This window comes from Lutjanus erythropterus, chromosome 3, assembly GCF_056507025.1.
Source record: "Lutjanus erythropterus isolate fLutEry1 chromosome 3, fLutEry1.hap2, whole genome shotgun sequence".
In the NCBI taxonomy this organism is placed as follows: Eukaryota; Metazoa; Chordata; class Actinopteri; order Lutjaniformes; family Lutjanidae; genus Lutjanus; species Lutjanus erythropterus.
In genome coordinates, this window is record NC_139319.1 from 37,121,028 (window position 1) to 37,148,194 (window position 27,167).

General features: G+C 39.4%; 1 protein-coding gene across 1 annotated transcript in view; it reads left to right on the forward strand.

Moving 5' to 3' along the window:
- Nucleotides 1-417: 417 nt before the first annotated feature.
- pkd1a (polycystic kidney disease 1a) overlaps nucleotides 418-27,167 on the forward strand; it is a 111,157-nt gene continuing 84,407 nt past the window's right edge. Inside the window, exon 1 of the mRNA XM_084716039.1 lies at nucleotides 418-918. Coding sequence (XP_084572165.1) covers nucleotides 644-918 — 275 coding nt within the window. The 5' untranslated portion in view covers nucleotides 418-643. The remainder of the gene's footprint in view (nucleotides 919-27,167) is intronic.

A 27,167-nucleotide genomic window follows, 5' to 3' on the forward strand; every position in this document is an offset into this window, starting at 1 on the left:
ACTTTTTAACTCATAACTATGGCTTTTTATCTCATAATTTCGACTTTTTCTATGTTTGGTCTCATAGTTTCAACTTTTATCAAAGTTTTGTCTTTGACTTTGTTATAATTACAACTTTTTTTTTACCCCTCATATTTATCTTAACCCATATTTATGACTTTTTATGTCATTATTTCGACGTTTTGTCTCAGAATGTAAACTTTTTCTCTTATAATTTAGACTTTTTGTCTCATGATTTTTGTTTTGCTGGTTGAAATGACCCTCCATATCCATGAAAACACTGTTTGTCCACATGCAGGACGGAGTGAGAGGAAATCCAGCTCTCAGCGGCGGCTCAGGGAACTGCAACAAGTGGGAGGAGGAGGAGAGAGGAAGTTCTCCCAAACTTTTTTTTTTCCCCTGAAAGGATTGTGGAGAAGCTCCGTTAGATTTTCAGAGGAAGGGGATCCAAGAAGAAGAAGAAGAAGAAGAAAGGAAACGCAAAGGGAGATACGAGTGTCAAAAAGTCCATCCCTTCTTCTGTGTTTGTCTTCTCACATGAGAGCAAAAAAGGACGCGTGTGTCTGTCTTTGTCCTGTGTGCCCAGTTCCTTCCCAGACTGAGAGGACTTACACCATCAGAGGCGATGAGATGTGAGTGAGCTATGCCTTGTGGAAATGGACAGACTTTATCCAAGCGAAAACATGGCGTCTGCGTCCCGAGGTTTAGCTTCTTGTCCGGTCTGCTTGTGGCGCTCTGCTGCCTGGAGGCATGGGGCTCCGGGTCGCAGGGGGACGGCGGCAGGAGCTGCAGCCCCTGTCCCGTTAACTGCAGCTGCGCGCTGGCGGGGCCCCAGGCGTCCTGCGTCGTCAACTGCTCCAACATCGGGCTGGAGAGGGCCCCAGCAGCGGCGGACATCCCGCTGGCCACCAGCGTGCTGTAAGTACACTGCCTCAACAACGATGTACTAGTTTCATAACGTGGCAAGGAAGTAAGAGGCTTCTCTTTTTAAAAAAAATTGTATATTGTATATATTGTGTATGTATATATTGGACAAATTAATAGATTTTTGTTCACATAGGTGTTTGTTGGTCATATGGTGACTAATAAGGCTGCTTTACCATGTTTTTGTTCACACCACAGCACTTTCTTGCGTCATCCAAATTTGAGAAAATGATCCAGGTTCATTTTATAAGTGCTTTTGTTTTTGTTGTTGTTGTCATGTTAGATCTTAAACAAGTGGTCGATTGGTTGCAAGGCTGCAAGTAAAGTTAATTTTCATAATCAGTTAATCTGCAGATGATTTTCTCCATTAACTGATTAATCGCTTGGTAGTAAAAAAAAAAAAAGTGTAATATAAAAAAAAATTGTGAAAAATGCCCATTACAATTTCCCAGAACCCAGAGTGACGTCTTCTTTTGTCCAACCAACAGTCCAGAATCCAAAGACTCCTCTTTTATTGTCATAAATGACAAAGAAAAGCAGCAAATGCTCACATTTGAGAAGCTGGAAGCAGCAAATATTTGACATTTGTGCTTGAAATGATTTACTGATTATCAGACTAGTTGTTTACTAATTTTCTTTCAATCGACTAATCAATTAATCAACTAATCTTTGCAGTTCTATTTATTTTCATTATTTTTTTTATGTATTTTTCTCCCTTTTGACAAATGAATACATTTTTGTTGATATTGGTATTTGTCGGCCATGTGGTGACTAATAACTGGGTACCAGAGGAAGCTTTGCCATGTTTTTATTTACACCTCAACACTATTTTTGTGTCATTCAAACATGTGAGATTGATCTGTCTATACTCCAAGTTCACTTGATCAGTGTTTTTGTTTTTGATGTTGTCATCATCATTGCCAAAAATGTTGCTTCCTCTAACTTCTTTAATGTGAGCATTTACTTTTTTTTCCTACATTTTTTTTTATTACTAGAAAGAGGTAGTATTTGTGTTTTGGTCAAACATATCCAGCAATTGAATATGGTGACCTTTGGCTCTGGGAAAATGTGACAGTTTTCTAACATTAGCCATAAATGAATAATTGACTAACTGAGAAAATAGTTTTCAGAGTAGCCATTAATGAAAAGAACTGATAGTTGCAGTCATGCGCAGGCGCTCTGACAGATGTAGTGATTAGATTAATGTGGTCTTGAAAAGCTCGCACCAAACCATCACCGTGCACCAGTATAGAACGTTAAAAACAAAAGAGAGAAAAACATACGAATAATCTTTGAGGAAAAATGTGCAGAATTTTGATACTTGGAAGGATAATAATGATTAAAAAAATAAAAACTTTCTTTACTTAAAGGTGACCTTTGTTGTGTGGTGCAGGTTTCTATCCAAGGCCAAAGTGACACTGCGTGTGTGTTTGAGTGTGTGCATGTGTGCCTCAGTTTGATGGTTTAAGTGGAAGCTGGTCACCAGAGAAGTGAACCTGGTGTTTGCGGTGAACATCGGTCTGCAGCCTCCGGTGCTGCTGCAGCGAGAACATTCTGTTCTGCGCCGATGGAAGACATATGTTATCAATTATTTATTTCCCCTCACACTTCCCCTCACTTCTTTCATTGAACCCACAGATTTGTCTTACGTACCAGGCTTATGTGTGTTATTTTGGAACTTTAGAGACTTTACTAAATAAGCACATGAATATCTCTGAAATCAGGTTTTAGATGCAAGTGAAAGTGTGTTTCAGCTGGAATTCTCCACAGCAGGCGTATTGGTAATATTTGTGATTGTTTTGAAAGTATTCAAAGCTTCCCTCTCATCCCAGCAAGGTTCCTTCATATCACTTGACATTTAGCGAGAGTATTAGCATACGAGGGAAGAAGTGTTCTGTTAGGTGTCACGTTTATCACAGACAGACCCTGCAGCAGGATCTGTCTCTGATATTGGGTGTCTAATTGCATCAGTCTCGAAAAAAAAACCTTGCTGGTCCTACAGTGCCAGCGGTAGCTGTATGTGGAGGTGACCGACTGTGAACATTAACCGTCATCACTAATTTGGCCTCTTGTCTGCTGCTCCCACCCTATAGACAGGAGCACGGAATTCAAATCAGATATTTTGCTTTTAATTATTTCTGATTTCATGGTCGACTGCGGCAGAAGGAGACATCCAGCCGAGATCCAGCGGAGAACTTAACGATGTTCATTTTTAAAACGCTGAAGGCTGCGCTCGGCCTGTATTATCTATCCACTCATTATTTAAAGAATTTTAAAAAAGGTCATTTACTTGCAGGCACTCATCTGGGTAATGTCCAGACTGTCTGAGGTGAGAGTGCAGGACTCAAAGATGTATTTAGTAAGCTCTGCTAAAGTCTTTCTCACGGCCTCATTGTAGAATACAGTCAAACTGATGTTTAAGGCTTGAAAATAGGGTCTTTAAAATGTTTTTGTATCAATAATTAGATACCCCATATTAACATTCTTATTGTGACATGATAAACTTTGATATAATGTTAGTTTGGGCTGGGCAATATATCAATATCATATTGATATTGACATATGAGACTAGATGTTGTCTTAGATTTTAGATATTGTTACATCCTGATATGATGTTGTGTTTTCCTGGTTTTAACAGCTGCATTACGGTGAGGTGATGTCATTTTCTGAACTTACCAGACTGTGTTAGCTGTTCTTTTACTTGCCTTTAATCACTTCTCAAAAATCTCACGGTGTTAATATTCAATGAAAGCACCAAATGGTCCCTACGTTAGTCATCCATACACAGGGTTCCTGCAGGTGTGTCGAAAGGTAAAATTTAAAATCTCTTAATTACAAAACATTATGGAGTAAACATTACTTTTCCTAAAGTTGGATTGAACTTCAGTCTCACTTTTAAGTGTGTTTCTGAGAAAAAAGCAGCACCTACTAAATGAAACCAGGTCATAAATTACATTCACTGTATTAAAAAGGTCTTAAATTGAAGTTGTTGAAACCTGCAGAAACCCTGCTGCAATACTGTTACAATCTCTACATCGAGTTATTTGATCAAAAATGTCATGATATATGATTTTGTCCTTTGCCCTGAAGATCATTCAATGTTTTCACTACTGACGATTATTATTATGTTATTTTAGAAAAAATGTCTATAATTAAGACTGACCTGAACTGAAGTCTTAAATTATCACTTAGATTTCTTTTCTTTTTTACAGCTTCAGCACTTTTGATACTATTGGATGTTAGTATTGTATTGTGTTTGAAGTATTGAAAAAGTATTGAAGTATTGATTCTTTTGACAACTTAAATGAGTTAGCGATATGGCACAGAATTTTAAAACAAAGGTCATTTAAAGTTGTGGTAGGCAGTTTATATTTGGTGTCATTGGGCGTAACATCTTTAGCTTTTACAGCCGTTTTTAAGCATGTAAGCATGTAGCTAATGTAATTTAGCTAGTCTGTAGGCTCGTGCACCAAACTCTGTACTTTTTAAGGTAACCAACTGAATTTCGTCAGTACTACAGTGTACCAATTCTTAATCAATTTTTTAAAACTTTTAAAAACTTTGAAAACCTTGACATAGACAACACTTATTGCAGTATTTGTAATGCAAATGCAAAGTCGACAAGGGCAACTTTTCTAAACAAAAACAAAATACAGTAAATCTAAAAGTTAAAGAGTTAACAGGTTTTCATCACCTGGAAATCAAGTCCACCTCAGCAGCTGCAGCTAATATGAGCAGGCCTGCAGTCAGCATCCAAACAGTGCAGCTTGACCCTCCACGGGAAACAAAACTTGAAGTGAGGCAACAGCAATTTCAGCGTGTCAGCTCTTCAAATTACAATATGAACATTGCACATTAACTTACAAAACAAGGCACTGGCTCACTAAATGCCTCACCTTGCCAGACTGAAAAGGATCACAGTGTCTGGGGGTACACGACATCATTTACCTGGAGCTGACGAGCTGCTACACAGTGTGGCTAACGTTAGCAGTGCTAGCAGCAGCAGCAGCCTGCTCTGCTTGTCCGTGTCTGTGCTGAATGCTCCAGTCAGGTGGTTATATATCAGTTTATTGTGTCACAGTCTACATTCAGCCTTATTTTCATTTCCTAGATTAAAACACTGCCAGATCGTGCTGGATTTACGAGCTGTCGTCTGACTGACTTTGCTGATAAAAACATCCGGGGTTGGGCGGATCATCGAGATGTTCATGCTGGGCGATGTGGGCTGCTGTCTGATGGAGCTGCAGCCCCGACTAATGGCGGCGGCTGCATAACACCTTAGAACAACAGTTGTCATTGTACATGAATAAAATATTGATAAATAGTTTAAATGACTAGCATTTCTGGTGCTGACTAGTGAGGGTGTTGTCGACTAATTGCGCACATCCATAAAGTTGTGTAACATGCTCTAAATAAACAACAAAATGTTTGAAATAACTGACAATCTCAAAATTGAGGAGTTTGGAGATAAATAGTGGGATAGTTGATTGTTGATTCTCACTCCCGAGGGTGAGAATGGAAGTGTCATGTCAGAAGGATTAAAATGTACAAAATAACTAAGATAATTTATTGGGACCGTTTCTGAGGACAATATGAGGCACGTGTCCTGGTCAGGGTTGCCAGGTCTGCGTTTTTTCCACGGAACTGTGGTACTTTTGAAGTGTTGCCGTGGCGTGGGCTGATGTTTTTTTGTCTGCTGGTTGGGTGGACCTATTTTGAAATAGAATCATTTATTTCTACCTAAATTCTTCCAAACTGACTCCAGAGCAGCACGTACACACACAGAGCTGGCACATATCACATGCACACCCACATAAACACACAAATACGATGTGCCTATGCTCTCTGCCTGCCAAGTGAGACGCATGTTACAGTCATTTCAAACGTCTTTTCAGCGGCTAAGCTTGTCATTAAGCTGTAGGAGCCTACAGACACTTTTTTTAGTGACTTACTTGATCAAAATAGTTTCATGGACTCGTGGTTCATGTTATCTATTACCACATTATTCAGGACATGCAGGACAGGATTTGGGACAAATGCTTGTAATCTGGGACTTTTCAGGATGTCTGGTCACCCTGAAATGCAAGCATCCGAAGAATGAAACTCAACAACTTTCAACTTTCTTTTGCCACAGAATTATTTACTGTACCTTTAAGCCCTTATTCTTGAGGTTTTCATCTCCACAAACATGAACAGTGAATGAGAGACTGGACCGTTTCCCTCTCTGTGGTTTCAGTCCAGTTTATTATTGGCACCGTTGTGTGTGAATTCGAGACCTTGGAGGAGAAAACAAATAGTGGATCTGAACAGAGCTGTCCTTAAAATATCAACTAGGAGAAATGTTGTAAAGGAATAATAGATCAACAGCAGGGCTGCTCGTGTTGCACAAGTGTGTATGTCACCATGTGTGTGCACGCCATGGCCAGACAGGTGGATTGTGTCTGAGAACATAAAGTTTACATCGAGTGCTGCTTTCGTTGACAGTATCAGTATCTACATTACGACATCGAAGGGGTGGGAGATGAACCTAAACTTACTTAAACTTGTCAGACATTCAGTTCTCGATTGTCACGTTTGAGAAGGTGGAACCAAGCTGGTACGATCTTTATTCTCAAACACAGTCATAAACTACACATGTAATTTGCAGTTTTCTCCCCATCAGTCATTCCCCCATCCAGTTAATTCCCCCAAAACACAACAAATCACACAGCCTCAAATGTCAACTAGATAAATAAAATGCAAGATGCTAATAAAGAAAAAAATATCAATAATAATAAATAAATAAGGTAACACTTAAAGGTGCTTGTAATAAGTGTTAGGTAATATGTAATAAGGTCCATATAAGCTACTTTTTAACATTACTATGTGTTAATAAGACTATGTAAGTGTTTATAAGCATAACTTTATTATTAGATTATAAGACATTTATAAGCACTTACAAAGCACTTCTTAACAATACTTATTATTAAGGTTAATTAACTCTTTATGATGCACTTGTTAACAGTTAACTAATGCATAACTGTTAACTGTTAATAGATGCATTTTTTGGTTATTAGGTGCATAATAAATAATTAATTAACCTTAACACCTAACCCAAACTAACAATACACATCTTTATTATGCTATTATTAACATTGATATAGTCTTATTAACACATATTCAGGTTGCCCACTTACTACAAGCACCTTAATATGAAGTCTTACCAAAAATAAACAGATAAAAACAAATAAACAAGTAATGGGCTAAAAAATATTTCCAGAAAAAGTTATGTATCAATAGGGAGAGTCTTTCATTTCTGGAAGTATCGTATGATCGGACCCCAAGTAGATTTGAATTTCTTAAGAAGTCCCCGCAGCGAAAACTTAATTTTCTCCAATTTTAGGGAAAAATAACCCAAAAAAACACCAGATCCCTCAGTCTCATGGAAGACTTTCCAATCCAATAAAATTCTCCGATGTGCCAAAAGGGTTGAGAAAGAAATTATATTTTAGCCTTTCTTTTTCAAAGTTTGACCGCCTTCACCCTGAACACCAATGATGTATGGTACATCCAAGCGCTGGGTTGAAGATTTAGATTAAGGAACTGACAAGATTTTCATTATTGTATTCCTGTAAGTTGTTGGGCAGAGTATATAGCACCTTTTATACAAGAAACGAAGCCCAAAGTTCTTTACAACAACAAAAATTACACCACCAAGTGCTTCACATAAAAAAGACATAGAATATAAAAACAGGAATAGAATATCAATATTGTAAGATGACATAAGATGAAAATAAAACCCACTAGTAGAAGTAAGACAAAATAAGAAAATACATAGAGTGCATCTTCACATGGATAAAACCTACTTGATAATACTAGTATAAGTAGTATAAAAATAAAGATGAAAATAGAATGCATAACATAAGAAAGAGAGTAAAACTCACTGAATAATAATAATACAATTAAAGTTAATTAGATTGTGACATCTTTTGCAGCTATCCAACACAGTCAGGTACATTTTTAAAGGTTTTGAGTTACAGTTATGCAGGTGATGCAGTGCTTTGAATTGTAGTAAATGTGACTTTGCACTCAATGAACTTTTATGAACCTAAATTAGGGCCCGATTCTAAAGTGAGTCTGGTGTCCTCACATCACGTACTTTTCACAATCCTCTTTAATTTAGACATTATTAGTGTCAGTAACTGAGCTGATAATTTGATACATTTGGGATATGAACTTTTTAGCCTTTGGAGGTGTTTCAGGATTACAACATATGCTGCGTCTAGTGAATTAGAGAAATTAGGATTTTTAGATTTAGTGAAGTGTCATACTTGGAAGTAACAGAACAGATGGGACTGAGGGATGTTACATCTCTGATATATCCCTGACACTCCTGAAAACCCCACCAATGTGATATTTATCAATGTTGGAAAATGCAGAATACAGGATTTAGCCCAGACAGGGGGGAAACACGAGTTTGAGTTAACATGTATGAATATGAGTTAGAGTAGACCAACTTTTGAAGCCAAAGTTCGTACAAAACTGTGCCAAAATGTTCAGTGTTACGATTATGAAAGGGCTGGATGAATATTGTCCTGGAGAGAAGAGTAGTTTAAAGGTTGCTAATGCTAGAAGAGAAAAAAGGATTCATTTAGCTTTATTTAGACACCAGCTTGATCCACTTGATTATTCTCTGTGAACCTGCAGCCTAGTAGTAATGTGTGAAAATAAGAGGAGAGAGTCCACCTCGTGATTAATGACTTTGTAACATTGCTCTACTTATCCTTGGTTGTTTAATTTCATCTCATAAAAAGTCTGTAATGTGCTTATCTAAATCAGTAAAAAGTTTCGGCAGACACGGAAACAGATATAATTGAAACGTGATTAAAAAAATCATTTTAATAAGATTAACCTTGCCTGTTAATGTAATTAACATTTCTACTTTAAATGTGACTTGAAGGGACAGTTCACCCCCAAATCAAAGATGCATACTCTTCCTCTGTCTCGTAGAGCTATTTATTCATCTATACTACTTTCTTTCTGCAGTAGAATTAACCAGAACTACTTCAGCATCGACTGGAACTACTTTCTTTCTGATAGAAATGAAACTGCTTACATCAAGGTCTGTGGATTATCTTGAGTAACTGGGCCATCGTCTCTAGAAAGAGACACTGTTGTTGGCTTTTTTTGTTGTTGTATTTTTTGGTGCTTTGAGCACCACAAGCCAAGTGCCTATTGGTCCCAGTATATTGGAGCGAAGGCAGACATCTTTATGGCTGATATCTCCGAAAGTTGGCAAGTGACACCAAAAAAAATCTAGCTTGATAAACAGGATCAACTGTAAGTGATTATCAAAATAGCTGCTGATTAATTTTCTGTTAATATAAATAGATGAGCCAATATGATGCAATACTGCGGATCATCATTAAAATCTTGATGGACTTGCATTGAAGCTCACCCTGGCGTGTACCTGGCTCTGTGTGTGTGTGTGTGTGTGTGTGTGTGTGTGTGTGTGTGTGTGTGTGTGTGTGTCCTCAAAGTAGGAATCACTGATGCATTTGTTTGAGTTTGGCCGGCGTTAGACATTAGAGAGAATACTTCACGGTTTGAGCGCAGGCCGGCGCATATTGATTGTTTTATTTCATCAGAAGAAATTTCAGATGCTTTTTTCTTTGGTAAAGTGATGAAAGCTAAATTTCGATGTTCATTTTTCTCCAAACAAAATCAGCACTGCGATGTGACCTTCATGTGTTTCTGTGAGTCTCTGCTGCTTATTGCACTTCATTGATGTATTTAGACCACGGCAGCGGTAGTTAGTCAGAGCCTAATTGTTTGAACTCTAAATTTGTGTTTGTCTTAATAATGTTCAAAGACATAATGTTTTCACTGGTGTGTGATCATCTGCTGTTTATTACAGTCTTGATTATTGTTCTGATAAACAAATCCCTGATTCCTGATTGAGGGCTATTTCAACCAGACTTATAAATATTGAGATGTTACCACTCTAAACTTTAAAAATGCACACGTGCTCTGTGGTCATACTTGTTCTCTGTTTAATGTCCCAAAGCTGTTGGCAACAAATTGATTGTACTGTTACACAGTTTTTCTTTCAGTTAAAAGCAACAGATATTCATCTGATCAATTAGACTGTAACAAAAACCAAAGAGAAATGACCTGAAAATAAAGCAGAAGCTATGCTGTATCTTCTTCTGTCCCCCGTGTTTCTACCTGGCCCCAAATTTAAACGTTTCAGACACACCCCTGGTGAGCAAAATCATCAGTGTCAGTCTAGTATGAAACATATTGCAGTTGGAGAAAGGCATTCCCATTAAACACCAGTTCATCTGTTCCAACCCGCACACATAATAAAAATCTCTCAGCACTTCATACAGACAGTTTATGCAACTCTGAAGTCACTTCTGGGAAATGCTTGTGGACTGAACTTAAGTTTTTAAAGTCTATAGCCTTTGTTTCGCAGATCACAGTGACACAAATCACAGTCGTACTGTGTCTGTCCTGGAACAGCAGACAGAGAGCATGAATGAGGAATTCAGCCAACATCTGACTGAGACTTCAGAACATTCAGTTTATTCATTAAAGCCAAGAGTTCACTCGTCGTTGCATGTTCATGATATTCATTTATATATTTAAATATATATTTTTGGAGCACAAAGCGCGCCTCTTGTTAAATGTGTGATATGTCTTATAAATAATATCTCAGTATTTTAAGGCTATTCTGCAATATAAGATATATTTTGTATGTACATTTTCTCTAAAATTACATACATAAATTCTGAAATAGTCCAAACGTATAATGATCTTATAGAATATGATGTATTGCGTTAGTTTGAATTGCAACACTGGGCAATTTGGACAAAATGAAATTATCGCCATATTTTTGACCAAATCCCTTGATATTTCAACAATATTTTGGGGATGACTATTGGTGCTTTCACAAAATATTAACACAATGTAATTTTTATTGATTTATGTATGTAAATGTATGTAAATACAGTCTGGTAAGTTCAGAAAATTACATCATAATGCAGCCTTTTAGGAAAAGACAACACTTATGCATGAAACACTATATCCAGAATCTAATGACTTACCAACACGATGGATGGTGTGTACGTACAAATAGAGAGCAGAAGTAACTCCTCTTCTGCAGACATCCAAGAGACCTAAGTTCAGGAAATATGTGAGCAGTAGTCAAATGGCAAGAGACAACTAATTTTTGATCCCATTTAAATTCTGCCACGAATGATACATTTTTCAATTTAAAAGATAATTTTACAAGTCAAGAAAGTCACTGTTTGTCATTAATCTGTTGAAGTATAAGTGTAGGAAGACAAGTAAATAGAAAGACTAGACACCCAACGGACGGCAAAGCGCTGTAATGACTTTCTCCATCCCAAAGCTAATGTTAACCTCTGTGTGTGTGTGCTGCCTGTGTGTTTTCATTCTGTGCTTGGAGGTGAAGGTTAATGCTAACATGCTCAGAATTTGCATGGAATGTATAGAATGTCAATATGCTAGCTTGTTAGCATGCTAACCTGCTTAGAACTTCCAGGTTATGTATGAGAGGTGGGGGACTTGGTATTGGTTGAGTGTTGAGAAGTTCTTGGTATTCATGACTAGGGACTTGACTTAGACTTGAGACAGATGACTCGAAAAGACTTGACTTTTTAAATTTAAAGACATAACTTTAGTTTTTAAAACATAATTGCGTGATTTCTGGTGCGAGGGCTAGTCCAAAAATAATCAGCTAACTTAACATTAGCGCAAAAGCTGACATTAAGTTTAAGCTGTGGTAAACTTTGCTTCTGTTTTCACTTCAGATCCATCTAGAGCTGTAAGACTGTTTTATAAATCCAGAGCCTCTCTGTTGTTCTTTATTTTGGAGGCTTGTTGATGCAACAAATGATTTTTAGGTGTAAGCAGGCTGTAACAATAAAACTTAACTGTTCATGACCACTGTTTTTAAATTTAGTTCAATATGAGGACTTATTAGCGTTGAAACTATCTTGATAAAAACGCCAAACGCATGAAGGTAATAATATTTTTCCAGGTGAAAAAACCAACAGTCGAACACAAGCGTACCCAGGGACATCACTGCTAATTGCATTAATATTACCAATTCACTTGCCATGCTGGGTGTGAGGTTGTGAATAATAAATAATTTAACTTAACCCAACTTTTTTTTTGTTAATATATACAGCTATGGGAATATTTTTTTGTGTAAGTCTACTGATAATTTACAGCCGGCTGTTTCTACAGTTTTTCCAGGTTAGAAATGGGGAAAAGAGTTACACTGTATACAGATTAATTTAGTTAAGAAAAATATTTAACACTATATGTAGAACAAGTAACAAAGTAAAGTATTTAGTTTCCAGTTAACTTTCCTCATGTAGTTGTAGATGTGCATCTGTGTTGGGCAGCCCACCCTTTACCTGAACTGTAAACACACTCAAGGGTCCCTCGCACACATACACACACACACCACGGTCCTGTCGGCCCCTCTCGGGAGAATTTTGTGGCGTTACCATGGCAGCGAGACGCGCACACACACACACACACACACACACAAGACACACTGCAGGCGTGGTGATGTGCTTTTCAAACAAGTCTATTTACAGGGAGCAGTTTTGGCTTTGCACTGGGTCATGAGGCTTCACAGCAGTCAGACAGAAAAGACTCAATCTGTAGTTCTCCCACTTTTTTTTTTTGTTGTTTTTCTCGTCCAGAGGTGGTTATCATCCATACAACCATCTGCACACACACAAACACACACTCGCCAACTTAAGTGAAGTGGGAAAGGAAAGATTGAATGTACGGACCGTATGCGGGGGAGAATTTGTTTTGTTACCATGGCAATAGTAACTAATGACATCACTCACAGAGGCAGACATTCCAGAAGGTCATAAATAAGAGAATAAGGGAAGAAACAGGGAGAGAAGAAGAAGAGACGGCTCCCATGCTCTCCTTCTGTGTGTGTGTGTGTGTGTGTGTGTGTGTGTGTGTGTGTGTGTGTGTGTGTGTGTGTGTGTGTGTCCATGCACTTAGTGATTATTAACCAATGGTTACTGAAATGTCTTGGCTCATTATTAACTCAATTCTGTGGTGGTGGTTACACAGCAGGCTGAAGAAGGAACTCTTTTTCGCAAGAAAGCCTGTGTATGTGTGTGTGTGTGTCGGGGGGTGATGCAACATCCACTAGACTAAAGTTATACTTTGTCTTTGAAGTTTTAGAAACTCTTGTTAAGTTCACAGCACTGCAACTTTCTCACTCGCACCCTGCGACACCAACACTCCGGATGTACTCGGAGACTTTCTTGTGCACATGTGGGCATCACTCACACAGTTGACTGCAATTCTTCCTGCCAAAGCTCTGCCAGATGTGTGGTGTTCACAGACTGTAAGGCTTGAAACAGAAAGAGATACACAGGCTGGGAAATCAGGAATAAAGTACAGTTGTTTTTATTACCTCTGCCAAGGAGGCTGTGTTTTTGGTGCCGTTTGTTTGCCTGCTTGTCTTTTGTCAGCAGGATTATGGAAAAAGTAGTTTCATGAAACTTGGTGGGAGGGATTGACCTATTATCAGTGTGCTAATTATCAGAATCCATTCTCACTCCCAGACCCTTCTGATACGACGTTTCGTCACTCATATGGCTCACTCATTGACTCATATAGATGCGCACGGTACCTGTCAGCACGGGAAGAAACACACTATTCTGTGACTTTCATCATGTGCCTCTCATCTTCATCTTCAGTGACATCATGTAACACATATGTCATAGGGCCAATGGATGATGCCGTGGTCCTTCACACTGCCTGATTGTCATTGTTCGCCGAGCCCTCTATCTTTGTAACATTGTGATTTAGAAGTGCTGTAGAACTGATGAAATCATTGTCAGCTGAGTGTCTGCCACCGAGCACAAAAATGAAGAATGAGTTCATAATAATAACACCTTGCATCTTATTTACTAGTGGAAAAACAGAGTGACGTACAGCCCAATTTATAGATATAAAAAGTAGGGATATCACGATTCTCCCAATCCATGATTTCATATGATTTTAAGGTCATGATTTGATGTGATTTTTCAATTTCAACATTCCTTTATTTTGCACTGATGGTTATGCTGTTGTTAGACCATCTAGTTTGTTTACTATCATTCATTCATCATCACTCATCGGTTTTATGTGACAGTCCTAATAAAAAGTACACAACAAAGTATCCAAAAACAATATCAACGATATCATCGTCCATTGCGATGTTTCATGACGGACATCGGCACATGCCAGTTCAGTAGACCTCACCCAACCTTGGTGCGTAATGTCACACACTTAGTGTAACCCTAAACATTAACCGTGTGTTAAATGTGTTTTCTGGCAGCATCTCAGCCTCAGTGAGGCGCTGAGGGACGATGACAAAATCTTGGTATCTCGTGAGTTGGAATAAAAATCAGTTGCAGAATTAGTGAGTTTTTTTTTTAATGCAGTTGCTGATAAGATAATTAAATTTACAAATGTGCTGCTTTGTCTCTGAAGCAGCAGCCTCTTTCTGTCTGCAGTCACCATTCTGCGGTCTTGTTTTGTGTCCTTCCTACAACACTGTCTAACTGGTTGAGTGTTGACAAGTTCTTTTTGTTAAACTTTAATGCTTGAAGAGCTTTCAACATTTTGTGTTATGTTTTTGTAACTTTTGACACAAAGATTTTCATTTTTCTGTAAATGTGTAGTGTTCCAAATATTGGTTATTGGTTTCCTTGATTACTAATAATCTGTATTGGCCCTGAAAAAACATATTGGTCAACCCCTAATAAAAGTCAGTTGTCGTACAGCTGACACAGTCACTGATCATTTGTCCTTTGATTGGTCGCCCAGCGTCAAGCAGGCGAATCTCAACTTGAGGAGGAAGACAGCAGGAATATAAGAAATGTTTGCATGCTGTTCTGAGACTGTAGTGTACAATGGAAGCAATTATGACACATGAAGTATTTTGGTTTAGTTTCTGTCTGTGTTTCCTAAATGGTCCTATTCTTGTTTTTTAAGTGCCATTTGTCTTGGTTGAGCCAAGCCAAAGATATGAGGGTTTGTTTCTGTACCTGCGGGGGAAGCAATTTGTTGTTGCTTCATTTTGACGGAGTTTGACACTAACTTTAAAATAGCCTGTAAATTGCTAGATCTTCCGTCACACCAACTATAAAGCATTGCTTTTTAAGGCGTCTTAATATAAGTTTGATGAGTTGACCGTTTTCACGCTCTAACTGCATTACACACGATCAATCACCATCTGTGGGAGTTCATTTTAAGCCTTGACAGTGAAGAATTGATGCAATTAAATTGCCGTAAAACAAGTACGTGAAATGAGCTGCAGTTTGAAGAGGAGCTTTGACTGATATAAGCAACTGAAAATGAGCTGAGCCAAAGATCAAAAATGACACCGGTGTTCTTATGAGGGATAGTCTGCTCAAAATGTGTGTTGAGCTTTATTTCTGCTCATTTTTGCTGTCAGTCACGTCTGGTGATAGACTTTGGTTACTTCGGGTTACTGAACTCTGCTGGACTTTTGTGGCATTGACTAATACCTACACTGCTTATTAAGATATGAAGGTACAGTATATTAAAAATAAAATATTATAGTCTGTAGATTCTGGCCTTTTTATTCAGTGTTTTTATTCAGCTGTAAAGTTTTGTGGTTTGCTCATTGACAGAGAACAGCAACTGTTTTGGGTGTAGATTATAGATCCTTTTTGGGCTGATGTCATGATTATGTCACAGTGTTAATGTTTTTCTTCACTTGCCTGGTTGGGCAACTGGGTTAGAAATCTACTTGCCTAAAGATGATTTTTACTTACCCCTGTATAAATTGTTTTTATTTATTAGAGGAAATCAGATAACAACAAATCCAACAAATCCAGGGCTGCAGCGTCTCTGTCTGCAGGGTCAGAAATAGTGAAAAATGTCAATCACTGTTTGGCAAAGCCCAAGGTGATGTCTTTAAATTTCTCCCCTTGTCAGTCAAAACCCAGAGGTGTTTAGTTTAAAGGCATAGTTCACCCAAAAATGAAAATGCAGTCATTATCTACTCACCCTTTTGTTTGAAGGTTGGGTTTAGTTTTTAAGTCCACAAAACACTGCGGGAGTTTCACAGGAAAACAGCACAGTAGAATCTCCCAAACAAGTTAAATGAATGGTGACCATTTTTCAAAAAAAAAAAAAAAACACCAGAGAAAAAAATCTTCTAAAGGAGAGTGAGTGACATATTCAGAAAAATTCAGATTTTCATTAGCCATTCTTAAGAAACACATTACCAAACATGTTTAGGGAATAGTTTTCCCTCCAGTTCAGCTCCACCTACAAAAAATACATCATAATTTCAACCAACAAAAAATAAGTGTATACCAATAGTGACAAATTCTCACAGTAAAAATATCCATAAAATCTTCTCGTATCACTCTTGCAGCTGGATCCACTGCTCTTAAGTTTATTCTAAAGCTCAGCACATCCCAAACAGCTATGCTTTTCCTGCTAAAATAGATGTTTAAACACATACTGAAGGTATGAGCTTCATAGCTTTGAGGATTTAGCCGCCTTTGGGAGAAACTGGGCAGTGGAAAGGGGGATTATACTGCAGGAGTGGTTTGAAAAGCATCTATGGATGCTTGGGAAGTTATTACCCTTGGAATCCATTGAAACTGATTTGAATTCATGCTGACCACGGCTCCTTTTACAGCAACAACAAACAACACTGTTTACAACTGCCTCCAGAGAGTGAGAGTTGATACTCAAAACAAAACTTCTGGGTGGAGCATCGCTTCAAGAAAATATTCTAGCTGAGATAACTAGACATTTAATTTGTACAGCGGGGCAGTGTGTGATCCACGTGTAGAACAAGACATTACACATTTAGTGCATTCAGGCTGTAATAACATGCTGTAGGTTGTAGCTGTAAGTTAAAGACTTGTCGTGCAGCAGAGAAACATGCTGTGAGCAGAGAGACATGAGCTAAGTTCAGAAGAGTGTATTTTGTTGTTGGGAAATAGGGAAAGAGAAATTGATACTGACTCCACAAATGCTCTGAAATACCCTTAATACTCTAAACATGATCTCTAACTTACAGCAATTCATCATAGCAGCTTTAAATGATGCATATATTCAGGGCTTTATGGTAATGATGTCCACAGTTTCCTGCATTTTTACCTGTATAAGAGATTCATTTAAGCATATCACAAGTAAAGCTGAGCCAAGCAAACATCGTCCTGCATATTTTTTAAGGAGCTCATGCCTCACATAAAGTCAAATCTCTGCATTGTATTTTTTCTTTATTTTTGCATATATGTATTTTTTAAGATTGCTTTTGCGGCTTTTTGCCTTCATTTGATAGGGACAGCTGAAGTGAGGACAGGAAAGGTCTGAACTGTCCCGACTGCTTCACTGTATGTTAACGTAGGTCATAACGGTGGTGCTCAAGGACCAAATATTTTATGAGGTGGTACACAGTGTGAAAAGTTTGAGAAACGCTGCCTTTTCAAAATAAAAGAAACCTATGCAGACTTGTGATCATAACAACAGAATCTTAACAAAGTATTAACAGGAACATAATCAAGTGGACAAAAGACTTCTGATACGCTGCTGGTGTACCAGTGGAACCTGCCGCCATGTGGAAGACGGATCAAAACGTGTCAGACGTGTCGTGGTCAACAGGTTATAGCTTTCAAGTTTGAAGTTGGGTCACGCAGAGTTGGTAACATCAGCTACTACACTGCACTGTTACTGACCGGTGCGAGAAGAGAAAGCAGTCAGGCGAAGTGACAATTCACACATGTTGTCATCAAAAATACAGTTTCTTCTGTCCTTTTTGGCTGGGGGCCAATTTATACTGATACTTTGACATGGTGTCAACTAGTTTGGAACTGAGTCAGTGTTCAGTAAATAGCCTGTCCATTAAAAAAAAAAATTATGTCCCTCCCCCAACAATAAGAAATTAAGAAGCACCTCTTTTCTTATGAAAGTAACACCAGTGACTGTACAATCAAACCGTCATTGTCAGTCGCTGGCTGTCAGCCTAAAAAGGAACACTAATTAAAAATCTTCTCCTTTGGACTGGGTCGTGCCAGGCAGAACAAACTACAGCAGGCGCTCACCGCAGACGAAACATTTGACTTTTTCTGCAGCTTGACAAAACAACTTAACCTGTTGTTACTTTACAATGAGGTGAAGAGAAGGATAATTGGATTTTGGTCCCTGCGTAGAGATATGAGCAGCCAAGACAAGAGGGTTTGTGTGTGTTTGTGTGTGTGTGCACGCGGCGTGTGCTGTCGCCTTGTGTCTGCGAGGGAATCGGAGGCACAATCTGTTTGTGTAGTCTGTTCACACCGGGTGCAGAGAGTCACAGACATAAAGATATCTCAGAATAACACTTGGTCCTGCATGAGCTAAATGCTAACAAGGGTCTTTGAGGCTGAAAATGGAGAACTGGATTGTTTGTCTCTAAACTGTGGTATTACAGCCCTGCCAAAATTCGATTGAAATGCAAGTCAGCGGTGCGTTTCATTCCCATCCAATGTCATGTCACATAATTCCAAAGGCCTGTTTTGCATTTTCATTTTCAAGTAATCACTAAACAGGAAATACCCATGCAGTCCATGTCCCATGTCGTTTTCGGATGTAAACTTGTCACAGCTGAAAAATGTAACTGTAACATGTTTATAAGAATAAGGGCATGATGCAGAGTAGAGCAATGATTAATCGATTATAAATCAATTATTAAATTAATTTCCAGCTATTTTCATGATCAATTAATCGGTTTGAGTAATTTTTTTATAAAAGAAAAGTTATAATTATCTGATTCCAGCTTCTTAAATGAAAATATTTTCTGGTTTCTTTACTCCTTCATGACACCAAATTGAATATCTTTAGACTGTAGGCAAAACAAGACATTTGAAGATGTCGTCTCAGGCTTTGGGAAACACTGTTTGACATTTTTTTTTTCCCATTTTCTGACATTTTATAGATCAGGGGACCACAACATTTACTCTCATAAGAGATATTTTTAGCTAAAAGAAAATAAAGTCTTCCTGAGCCACAACCATTAAATTCTCTAACTTTTCTTTTTTGGATTTGTCGTTCTTATCTAGCCAAGGGAGATTTAAGACTAGCCACAAAATTTAGAGGAATACATGCTGAGCCATTGACATAGGCTATGATGCACATTTTAGTTGACAAATTATTATTATTTTTTTTATTTTATTGTGGTGTATAGGATATACACTTTTACAAGTAGAAACTGTAAGAGTCACTTTAGACCTACAATGATGATAAATGAAAAGTAAGGAGCCGCAGGTTTCAGACCTTGTTATAGACCAAACAATTTATCCATTAATCAAGAAAATAACTGACAGATTAATCGAGAAATGAAAATAATGGTTCGTTGTAGCCATAATGCAGATGTGTCCTCCTGTTTGTAAGCCATTTGTAAGGACCTGTGTAGGTGGAAAGTAAAAAAAAAAAAGTCTTTCATTTTTCTCATGCCAGTGAACCTGAAAACCACATATGAAACTGAAGCAACCAGCAAAACAAGCAGAAAGAGCACAGAGTCAGTTAAGGAAGCAGAAGATGACGCAGCGCAGTCGGTCACCCGGCTCACGGTGTGGGGCTGAAGTAGGCGTCATTTTCACCACAGAATCTCCCGGCAGCTGACCTCTGTGCTGTCAGGGTGGCCGAAGCGTTGCTCGCTTCAGTGGCGTTGGAAGACCATTTAAAGGGATAGTTTGGATTATTTGATGTGTGGTTGTAAAAGAGATGTCTCCATATTCTGCGTAATAGAGGACAGTTGGCGTGCCTCCAGCTTGGAGAAGCAGACACGAGTCCCAGCATGGAAGGACACACACGGCCACAAACTTTGAAATCTTTAGAAAAGTAAAGTTTTATTTCAGTCTGATCTTCCACCTTTCTGACCCAAAAATCTGATCTGTGGCTTCATACAGTGCACAGGCAGGCGCTCTTATGTGCAGGAATACAGAGGTACTATGCCTGAAAAAATTGTAGTGCCAAAGTAAAGCGGTGAAAATATTCTAAATGTAGTGTATACTGAAACAGTTATTTTCTTTTAGGTAGGCCTTTTTAGGTGACTAAAACACTGTTTTTTTTTGTCCGCTGTGTGCAACAGTACATGGCTGAGCTTCTGATGGTCTTCTCTCTTCCTCCAAACTGGGTGCACGCTGACCCACATCTGCTGTAGGTTCTACATTGACTGTGTATAAGTGCATCGTACAGCTTCAAATAATCCAAACTATCCCTTTAAGGGCTGGGGGGGACAGTCTTCATTATTGTGCTCCCTGCTCTCTCTGCTGTTTGTTTATTCCATTGCATTCACGCTCTCTTTCTCTTTCACTTGTTGCATCAGGTTATGCAGAGCTTCCCACATTTACAAACATGAGATGAATTATATTAAAGTGCTGCCTGCGCAGCCTGATTGCCTGGAGCCAAATGCATTTTTTAAAAAACAAAACGTGTAGATTCAAGGCTAGAAATATGCTCATACTCTGCTTGTGTCAGTTTTACACAGCAATTCTTAGAAGTGATTATGTTCTGTGCATATCAAATATTGTTAGACTGTGCAGATGTGCAAAGGCCTGGTTTTCACCCGATGTGTACATGAGCTGCAGACATGTCCTTAATCTGCTGTTTGAATGTAAACCAGTTCTCCTCCAGTCTGTCGATGAAAATGACACCAAAGAAAAAGTGTAATCACCGTGTCTGTGACGCAATGCCAAGAATAGCAACAAAACCAGATCAGCCAGCCATACAAACATACTGAAAAGGCTTGCACTTGCACAGTATGTAGGTCCGTCAGCTGTTCCACTCTTGACTGTCCCCGTTGGAAGGATTGCTATGAAATCTGGTTGGCATTCATGGTTAGGATGAGTCATGTTTTGGCGATCCTTTAAATTCATCCAACGCCATCCAGAGTTATTATATTTTGTTTTTTTCCATTCGTTTTTATTGTTGTTGAGTTCGAAGAAGTTCCCTCAGGCTGTTCTTGGGATATCGTGTTCGCAAGAATGGGACGACCTGAAAACATAAAGTCTCTGGCCATAAAAACATGAGAAAGATTTTCAAGGCTTTTTGAAAAATTCTGAACCTCAGAGGTCCTTCTGCACACGGTTGTGAATTTGCACAAAAAACCTCACTCACTCATTACACGATCCCCTCCAGGTTTACGCCTCGGGGATAATAAAAAGGCCGGCGCCACAAAGTGTGTGTTAACAAAAGAATTTATTAGAATAACATAAATGTAATCTTTCTGCTACTTCTTTAAAATAATAGCATGGCATTAGATGATGGAAAACTAAAACACCCTGATTCACAGTTTAATTTGCTTCCTTGAAGTGTGCTTATGAATTACAAAACATTTGGGTGGAAACATGATCTACTATGTACTACAAAGGAAATGCAAAGTCTTCCTAGCATTTAATTGTCTCACCTTTGATGACACTATCTTGTAATAACTTAGAGGACCCAGAAAACCTCATTTAAAACAGCGCTTCATAATTGCAGTCCCACAAAATGTGACATAAAAGAAATGATAATTGTGTTCAGCATTGAACATTTGATTAGCATGTTTCTGAGGCATGAGGGTGACATGAATGTAATTCAGCGGGACTGGTGCTGTTTTACATGATCATCTTTCACCTGTCTGTCCTGCCTAAGTTCAAATGCAAATTGCAGCTGTCCTTTATTTTTTCATTTGTAGATTTCAAAAGACAAGCGGCCAGATGTGTAAACAATGCAAACAAAAACCGAGCGTGTGCTATTTCCCACGCAAAAAAGCAACACGGAGGGTGAGAATGAGACGAGGTAACACATTCATTTTTAGAGTGACGTGGAGGATGACAGAAAGAAGCTAATATGCATCAATGTTCTTTTACGTCATTAGCCAATTTTGCTAAATATGTATGATGTTTAATTGTCTTAATTGCCATTTTGTAAATCAGTGTTATTTACAAAATGCTAATCAAGGACACATTTATAAGCTTCACTTTAACTGATTGCTTTTGTGTCCTCAATTTTACCATCTTGTTCATTTTAGCCCGTTTCTGGTGTGTTGACAATTTATTTCTGTGTCTATGTGCTTTTCATTTTATCGTTTGCTTTATTGGGAGACACTATGTGACTTCTGCCTCAGTGTGTTAGTTGATATTTTCATACTGATGATGGAGAAGCAGTAAAAGATCTAAGACTTCCTTTAGTGCACAAAAAAAGTTTCTCTCTCTCAGGACTGTGCACAACTTTGTTCAAATCTATGTCAGTGAACACTTCTCCTTCTCCTATATGGAGATGCTGATTAAACAGCAGGCAACCCAGAACCCTCTCTGCTGGAAATGCAGGCTGGCTCACTAGATAGTACCAGACAGGCTTTTGGTGGAAAAGTGCCTCCCAGGGGTTCTACAGAGAACCCTTTCATATTACAAGGGTTTCATGTAGAACCCAGAGAGGGTCTTCTACCAAGAACCCTTTAATATCCTAAGGGTTTCATCTAGAACCACTAATAGAGCTCTATAAATGTATTTTAAAAGAGTTCCATTTGTAACCTCTGGTCTTCCGAGGTCTCTATGAATTAAAAACGGGTTGTTTGGATGGAACAACCCTTGATGAACCCTTTCTTCTGTAGAAGCAAATGATTCTGGTAGAACCTCAGCCCTTCAGGTAGAACTCTTATTTCTAAGAGTTCAGCAAGTGTGAATTGGGAGCAAAAACATTTGTTAAACGTTAAATGTTTTTTGTTGAGTATAGAAATAGAAGCAGGTCCCACTTTACTACTGTTTACACAAACTAGTTGCTTCCATTTGCTTTTAACCAGTTGCTTCTAATTCCCTGCACTGCGATTCAGTTTTTTTGTAATCAAGTTCGTAAGAAATAGTCGTGGAGAAAATTCAAACCAGTTCTTTGTATTTGGTTTTGAGCTATCTAATGAGTTTTCATCAATAAAATACAGTTATTTCCATTTGTATTGGAATTATGCTTCATTGAAGTAATAACTTTTTGGTTTCTTCTCTTTGTATAGTCACTCAGGAGAAATACTGCAGGCCTGAGACCCATTTTCGGTTTAAGCACGCAGTTTATGACTTCAAGATATGTGGGACGCGCACAGTTTCGTTTACCAGAAAAAGAGTGAGCAATGAGCACAAGGCTGTGTTACAGGATTTTTGTTTTTCCTGCATGCATTGACGGCATGTAAAAGTGTGTGTGTGTGTGTGTGCGTCGTTCTTTGAGTGAGTGTGTTAAACCGCTGCACACAGCTGCCCTTCACTTGCCAGCTGGACACCAGACAACCCAGGCAGCAGCAGCTGGAAAAATGGACAGAATGTTCTAAAGAGGAGAGTGTTTGTGACCCAGCCAGCCAGACCGAGAAGCAAAATGTTAGGCTTTTTAGACCAAACTTTTTCAATCAACACCCCCTTCTCCCCAGCTCCGAGACCCATTCCCCTAATTTCATGCTCCCTCTCTTCCTGCAGTAGGGAAAGTACCCAGCTACTCCTGAGATCCCTCCCACGGTCCCACCACCCCCTCTCCACTCCTGGCCCAGGCATGAGATGCCGCCTGGCAGCTCTCACATGTGGGGCAGAACTAGGACAGGCGCCCATGGGACGTGGAGCCCACAGTCGGGCAATTGTTCTCCAGACCTGGGCTGTGTCGCTCACCGCTGGTTCCCCTTCACACCTGCCTTCTCCTCCTCTAACGCCATCATCTTTAACCCCTCCTCCACTCGTCCTGCTCGCCTTCCCGTCAGACTCCTATAAGACTGCCCAACCTTTGAATATAAACAAAGCAGCAGAGCCACAGAAGGAAAAACGGGGGAAACAGATTGGGAGAAGTGACTGAGGAAGGGAGGAACACTCTTGGAAATAATAAGTGCTAACTAGAACCATAAAGGGTTCTTTGGTTTGTCTACATGTGAGACCCCTTTGCATTTCTGGTTGACTCGTTTAGAAAGTTTCCACTCAGAGCTCTTTCTGAGGGTTCTAATTAGAACCCAATATATAGGACTATACCTAGAACTATGTGTGAAAGGTTCCACCCAGAACCTCCAATAAGAAGTTTTACAGAAAACCCATCTATGGTGTAACTGTTTCACACATAACCCTCTCTGGGCAGTTTGTCACCAAATTAGCTCTGGTTCTTTAATCAGTTCCATCATTTCCACCAGTTTCAAGTGAAACCATTGTAATTAAAGGTCGTCATCAACAGAGGGCGCTGCAGAATGCACAACAGCCTGTAGAATATGACACACCCACTTTGGTTCCTGAGGAAAAGCTGCTGTTTTTTGGTTCCAGCTGGGAACCAAATTTTCAGCTCCTGAACCAGTTCATTTTTGGTGGGAATGCTCAGAACAGTTAAATGCACAAAATTAGGTGGGGGAAACGAAACAGGCCAGTTCCATGTGGGTGGAAAAGGCCTATCTGGTTCCTTTCCCCCTTCCACAGCCCCTAACAATGCCAACCACATGGAAGCAGTTCCATTTCAGTTCAGGCACCTAATTTGAACTATCCACAGCATTTCCACAAAAAACAAAGAGTTATGGAGCCTGAAAAGTTGGTTCACAGCTGGAACCAAACAATAGCAGCATTTCCTTGGGAACCAAAGTGGACGTCATATTCGACGGGTGGTTGTGGATTGTGCAGCGCCCTCTGTCAGTGACATCCTTGACTACAGAGGTCCCACTCAAAACTAGTGCAAACACAAGCTGGTTTGCTCGATAGCACCAAGGTTCTAAGAATTTTGAATGGTACTGATTTAATAACCAGAGCTATTTTGGTGGAAAATGGCCTACAGGAACCCTTTTATATTCCAAGGGTGTCATCTAGAATCCACTGAGCGGTTCTACCGAGACCCTTTTTAAATTCCAGGGGTTTTATCTAGAACCCACTGGTTCCATAGGGTTCCATATATAACCTCTAACCTCTTGTCTTCTGATGGTTCTACAAAGAAAAAAAGGCTTATTTTGATGAAAAGAGTTCTTATAAAGTCTTACAAAGAAGTCTTGATGAACCCTTTGTTTAAAAAGGCTTCTTCAGAAGCAAATGGTTCTGGGTAGAACCTCATACTTCAGAAAGAGCCCTTTTGGAACCCTTTTTTCTAAGAGTGCACCAGCAGAGGAATCAGGCAGGCTGAGGGGGATGAAAGCGACCACAGAGCAGTCTGTGTTTAGTGGGTTAGTGGAGCGCTGGCCTTCACTTACAGCGACTTGGACCACTGCGCCACTGCGATGCAGCAGATACCAATCTGTCCTCCGATCAGACCTACATCACAGTTTTCATCACCAAACTCGGGACTTTTTTTGGTCTCATTTCTGTGCAAATGGGAGACGGATGAAGTCAAACAGACATCAATCTTACTTGGTGGCTTCCTTTGTCTTTTTCATGTCCTCCATCTCTCTGTCACTTCAAATTTATCTTTTCCCCTGTAGAGCCCATGCCCCCTTTGTCACTCCCTCTGCCCGAGTAGTCAATGAGGACTGTGTGTGTGTGTGTGTGTGTGTTCTCATCCTCCAGCTCAGAATAAGTGGCACCAGACAGGCCTTATAAGGAGTGGTTAGATCATTGGCCACACCGTTAGTAAAACAGAACCATATGTGTGCTCTGTGTGTGTATTTGTGCGCAGGCCTATACCTCAAGTGTGCTACACCGTGTGTGTGTGCGCATGTGTGTAAATGAAACCATGTGTGTCCAGAGGTAGCCGAGAGAACAGGAGCCTGTTGCTAATAGACATGGTGAAGGTCACAGTATATGGTCACGTTTAACATGCGCGTTTTCTCTCTACTTAAGCTCCTCTCGCCGATGCAGCGTCGCCCGTGAGGTCCGGCAGAAAGTTTTCATATGCATTCGAGCGGTAGACATACACACGCACGCACACCTGGCGTTGATGTTGAGAGGATTACATAAGGCGAGGTGTCAGCCTAATGTGCGAATGATCAGCTCGTGGGAGTGGAGCGTCTAAATGCCGCACTGTTTCATCTGCTGATGGGTTTAGCAGAGGAGAACTCTCTCTCCCTCGGTCTCCATCTTTCTTACACAGCTTGTCTGGAATGTACAGATGTTTCCTTTTGGGAATGGGCGTCCTGCTCTGTTCACACACACACACACACACACACACACACACACACACACACACACACACACACACACACACACACACAGAAAGAAACAGAGTGAGGGAGAGGAGAAAAGGGGAGTACATTCCCATACACTCACATAGACATTTTGCTGTCTTACGCTTTGATTTTTAAAAACTCCAGGCCAGCAGTATCTTGTCCTCTCTCTGTCTCGCACACACACACACACACACACACAGGCAGTGATCTTTTTTTTTTGTTCTTTCACATCCTCCTGGCTTCTTGTCTCTTGGCTCCTTATTTTCTTTTCTCTCCCTTTTGTCTTGTCATTCTCACATGCAGCCGAAGCTTTGCTGCAAAGGCGAACAGAGGAAACCGAAGTAGAACTGCTGGACTAAAGATTTTTCTAGTCGACTCGTAGTCATCAGTTCAAGCCAGTAGTTGACTAGTCGTTGTATGTTTATGATATAAATGTAATTATTTAAATATAGATTTTTGGGCGCCTGTTGCTAAATACTAACGTCAGAAAGGGTAAGAGTGAGGTGAAGTCACACCCCTTTCTGTGGACTGCTGTGGGACCAAACTGTGGAAAAAGTAAGAACTGTAGTCTATGGCGAGAAAATACTTTTTTTTTATCCTGTTTGAATTGTGGCACTAATTACACAAGTCAAGAAAGGAGCTGCTGTTTGTCATAAAACTGCTGAGGTATCCAACTGTGAAAATACCTAAGTAGAAAGACTACGCACCCAGAAGTCATGTGAATGATGTCATAATTTTCTCCTTCCAGAAGCTAACGTTAGCCACTGGAGCTATGAGTGTTTTCATACCAGGGTTTGGCAACACAACAGTGGGTTTTACTCATTCTTTGTCATTCTGGCTGATAAAAGGTGAGATAATGTTACGAGGAAGAGGAGTGTTGGTCTTGATGACGTAAATGATGTAGTTCACTGAGTGATTTCACACAAACTAACTAAACTATGACAAACCCACCACAATCTGTGACTTTCTTGACTTCAAAAATTATGTTTTAAATTGACAAACAACACATTTGTAATTCATGGCACAGTTCAAACGGAATCATAAAATAATTTGTGTCTCATCATTGACTAACGTTCATATTTTTATTAAATTTTTTCGGCAAGGGATG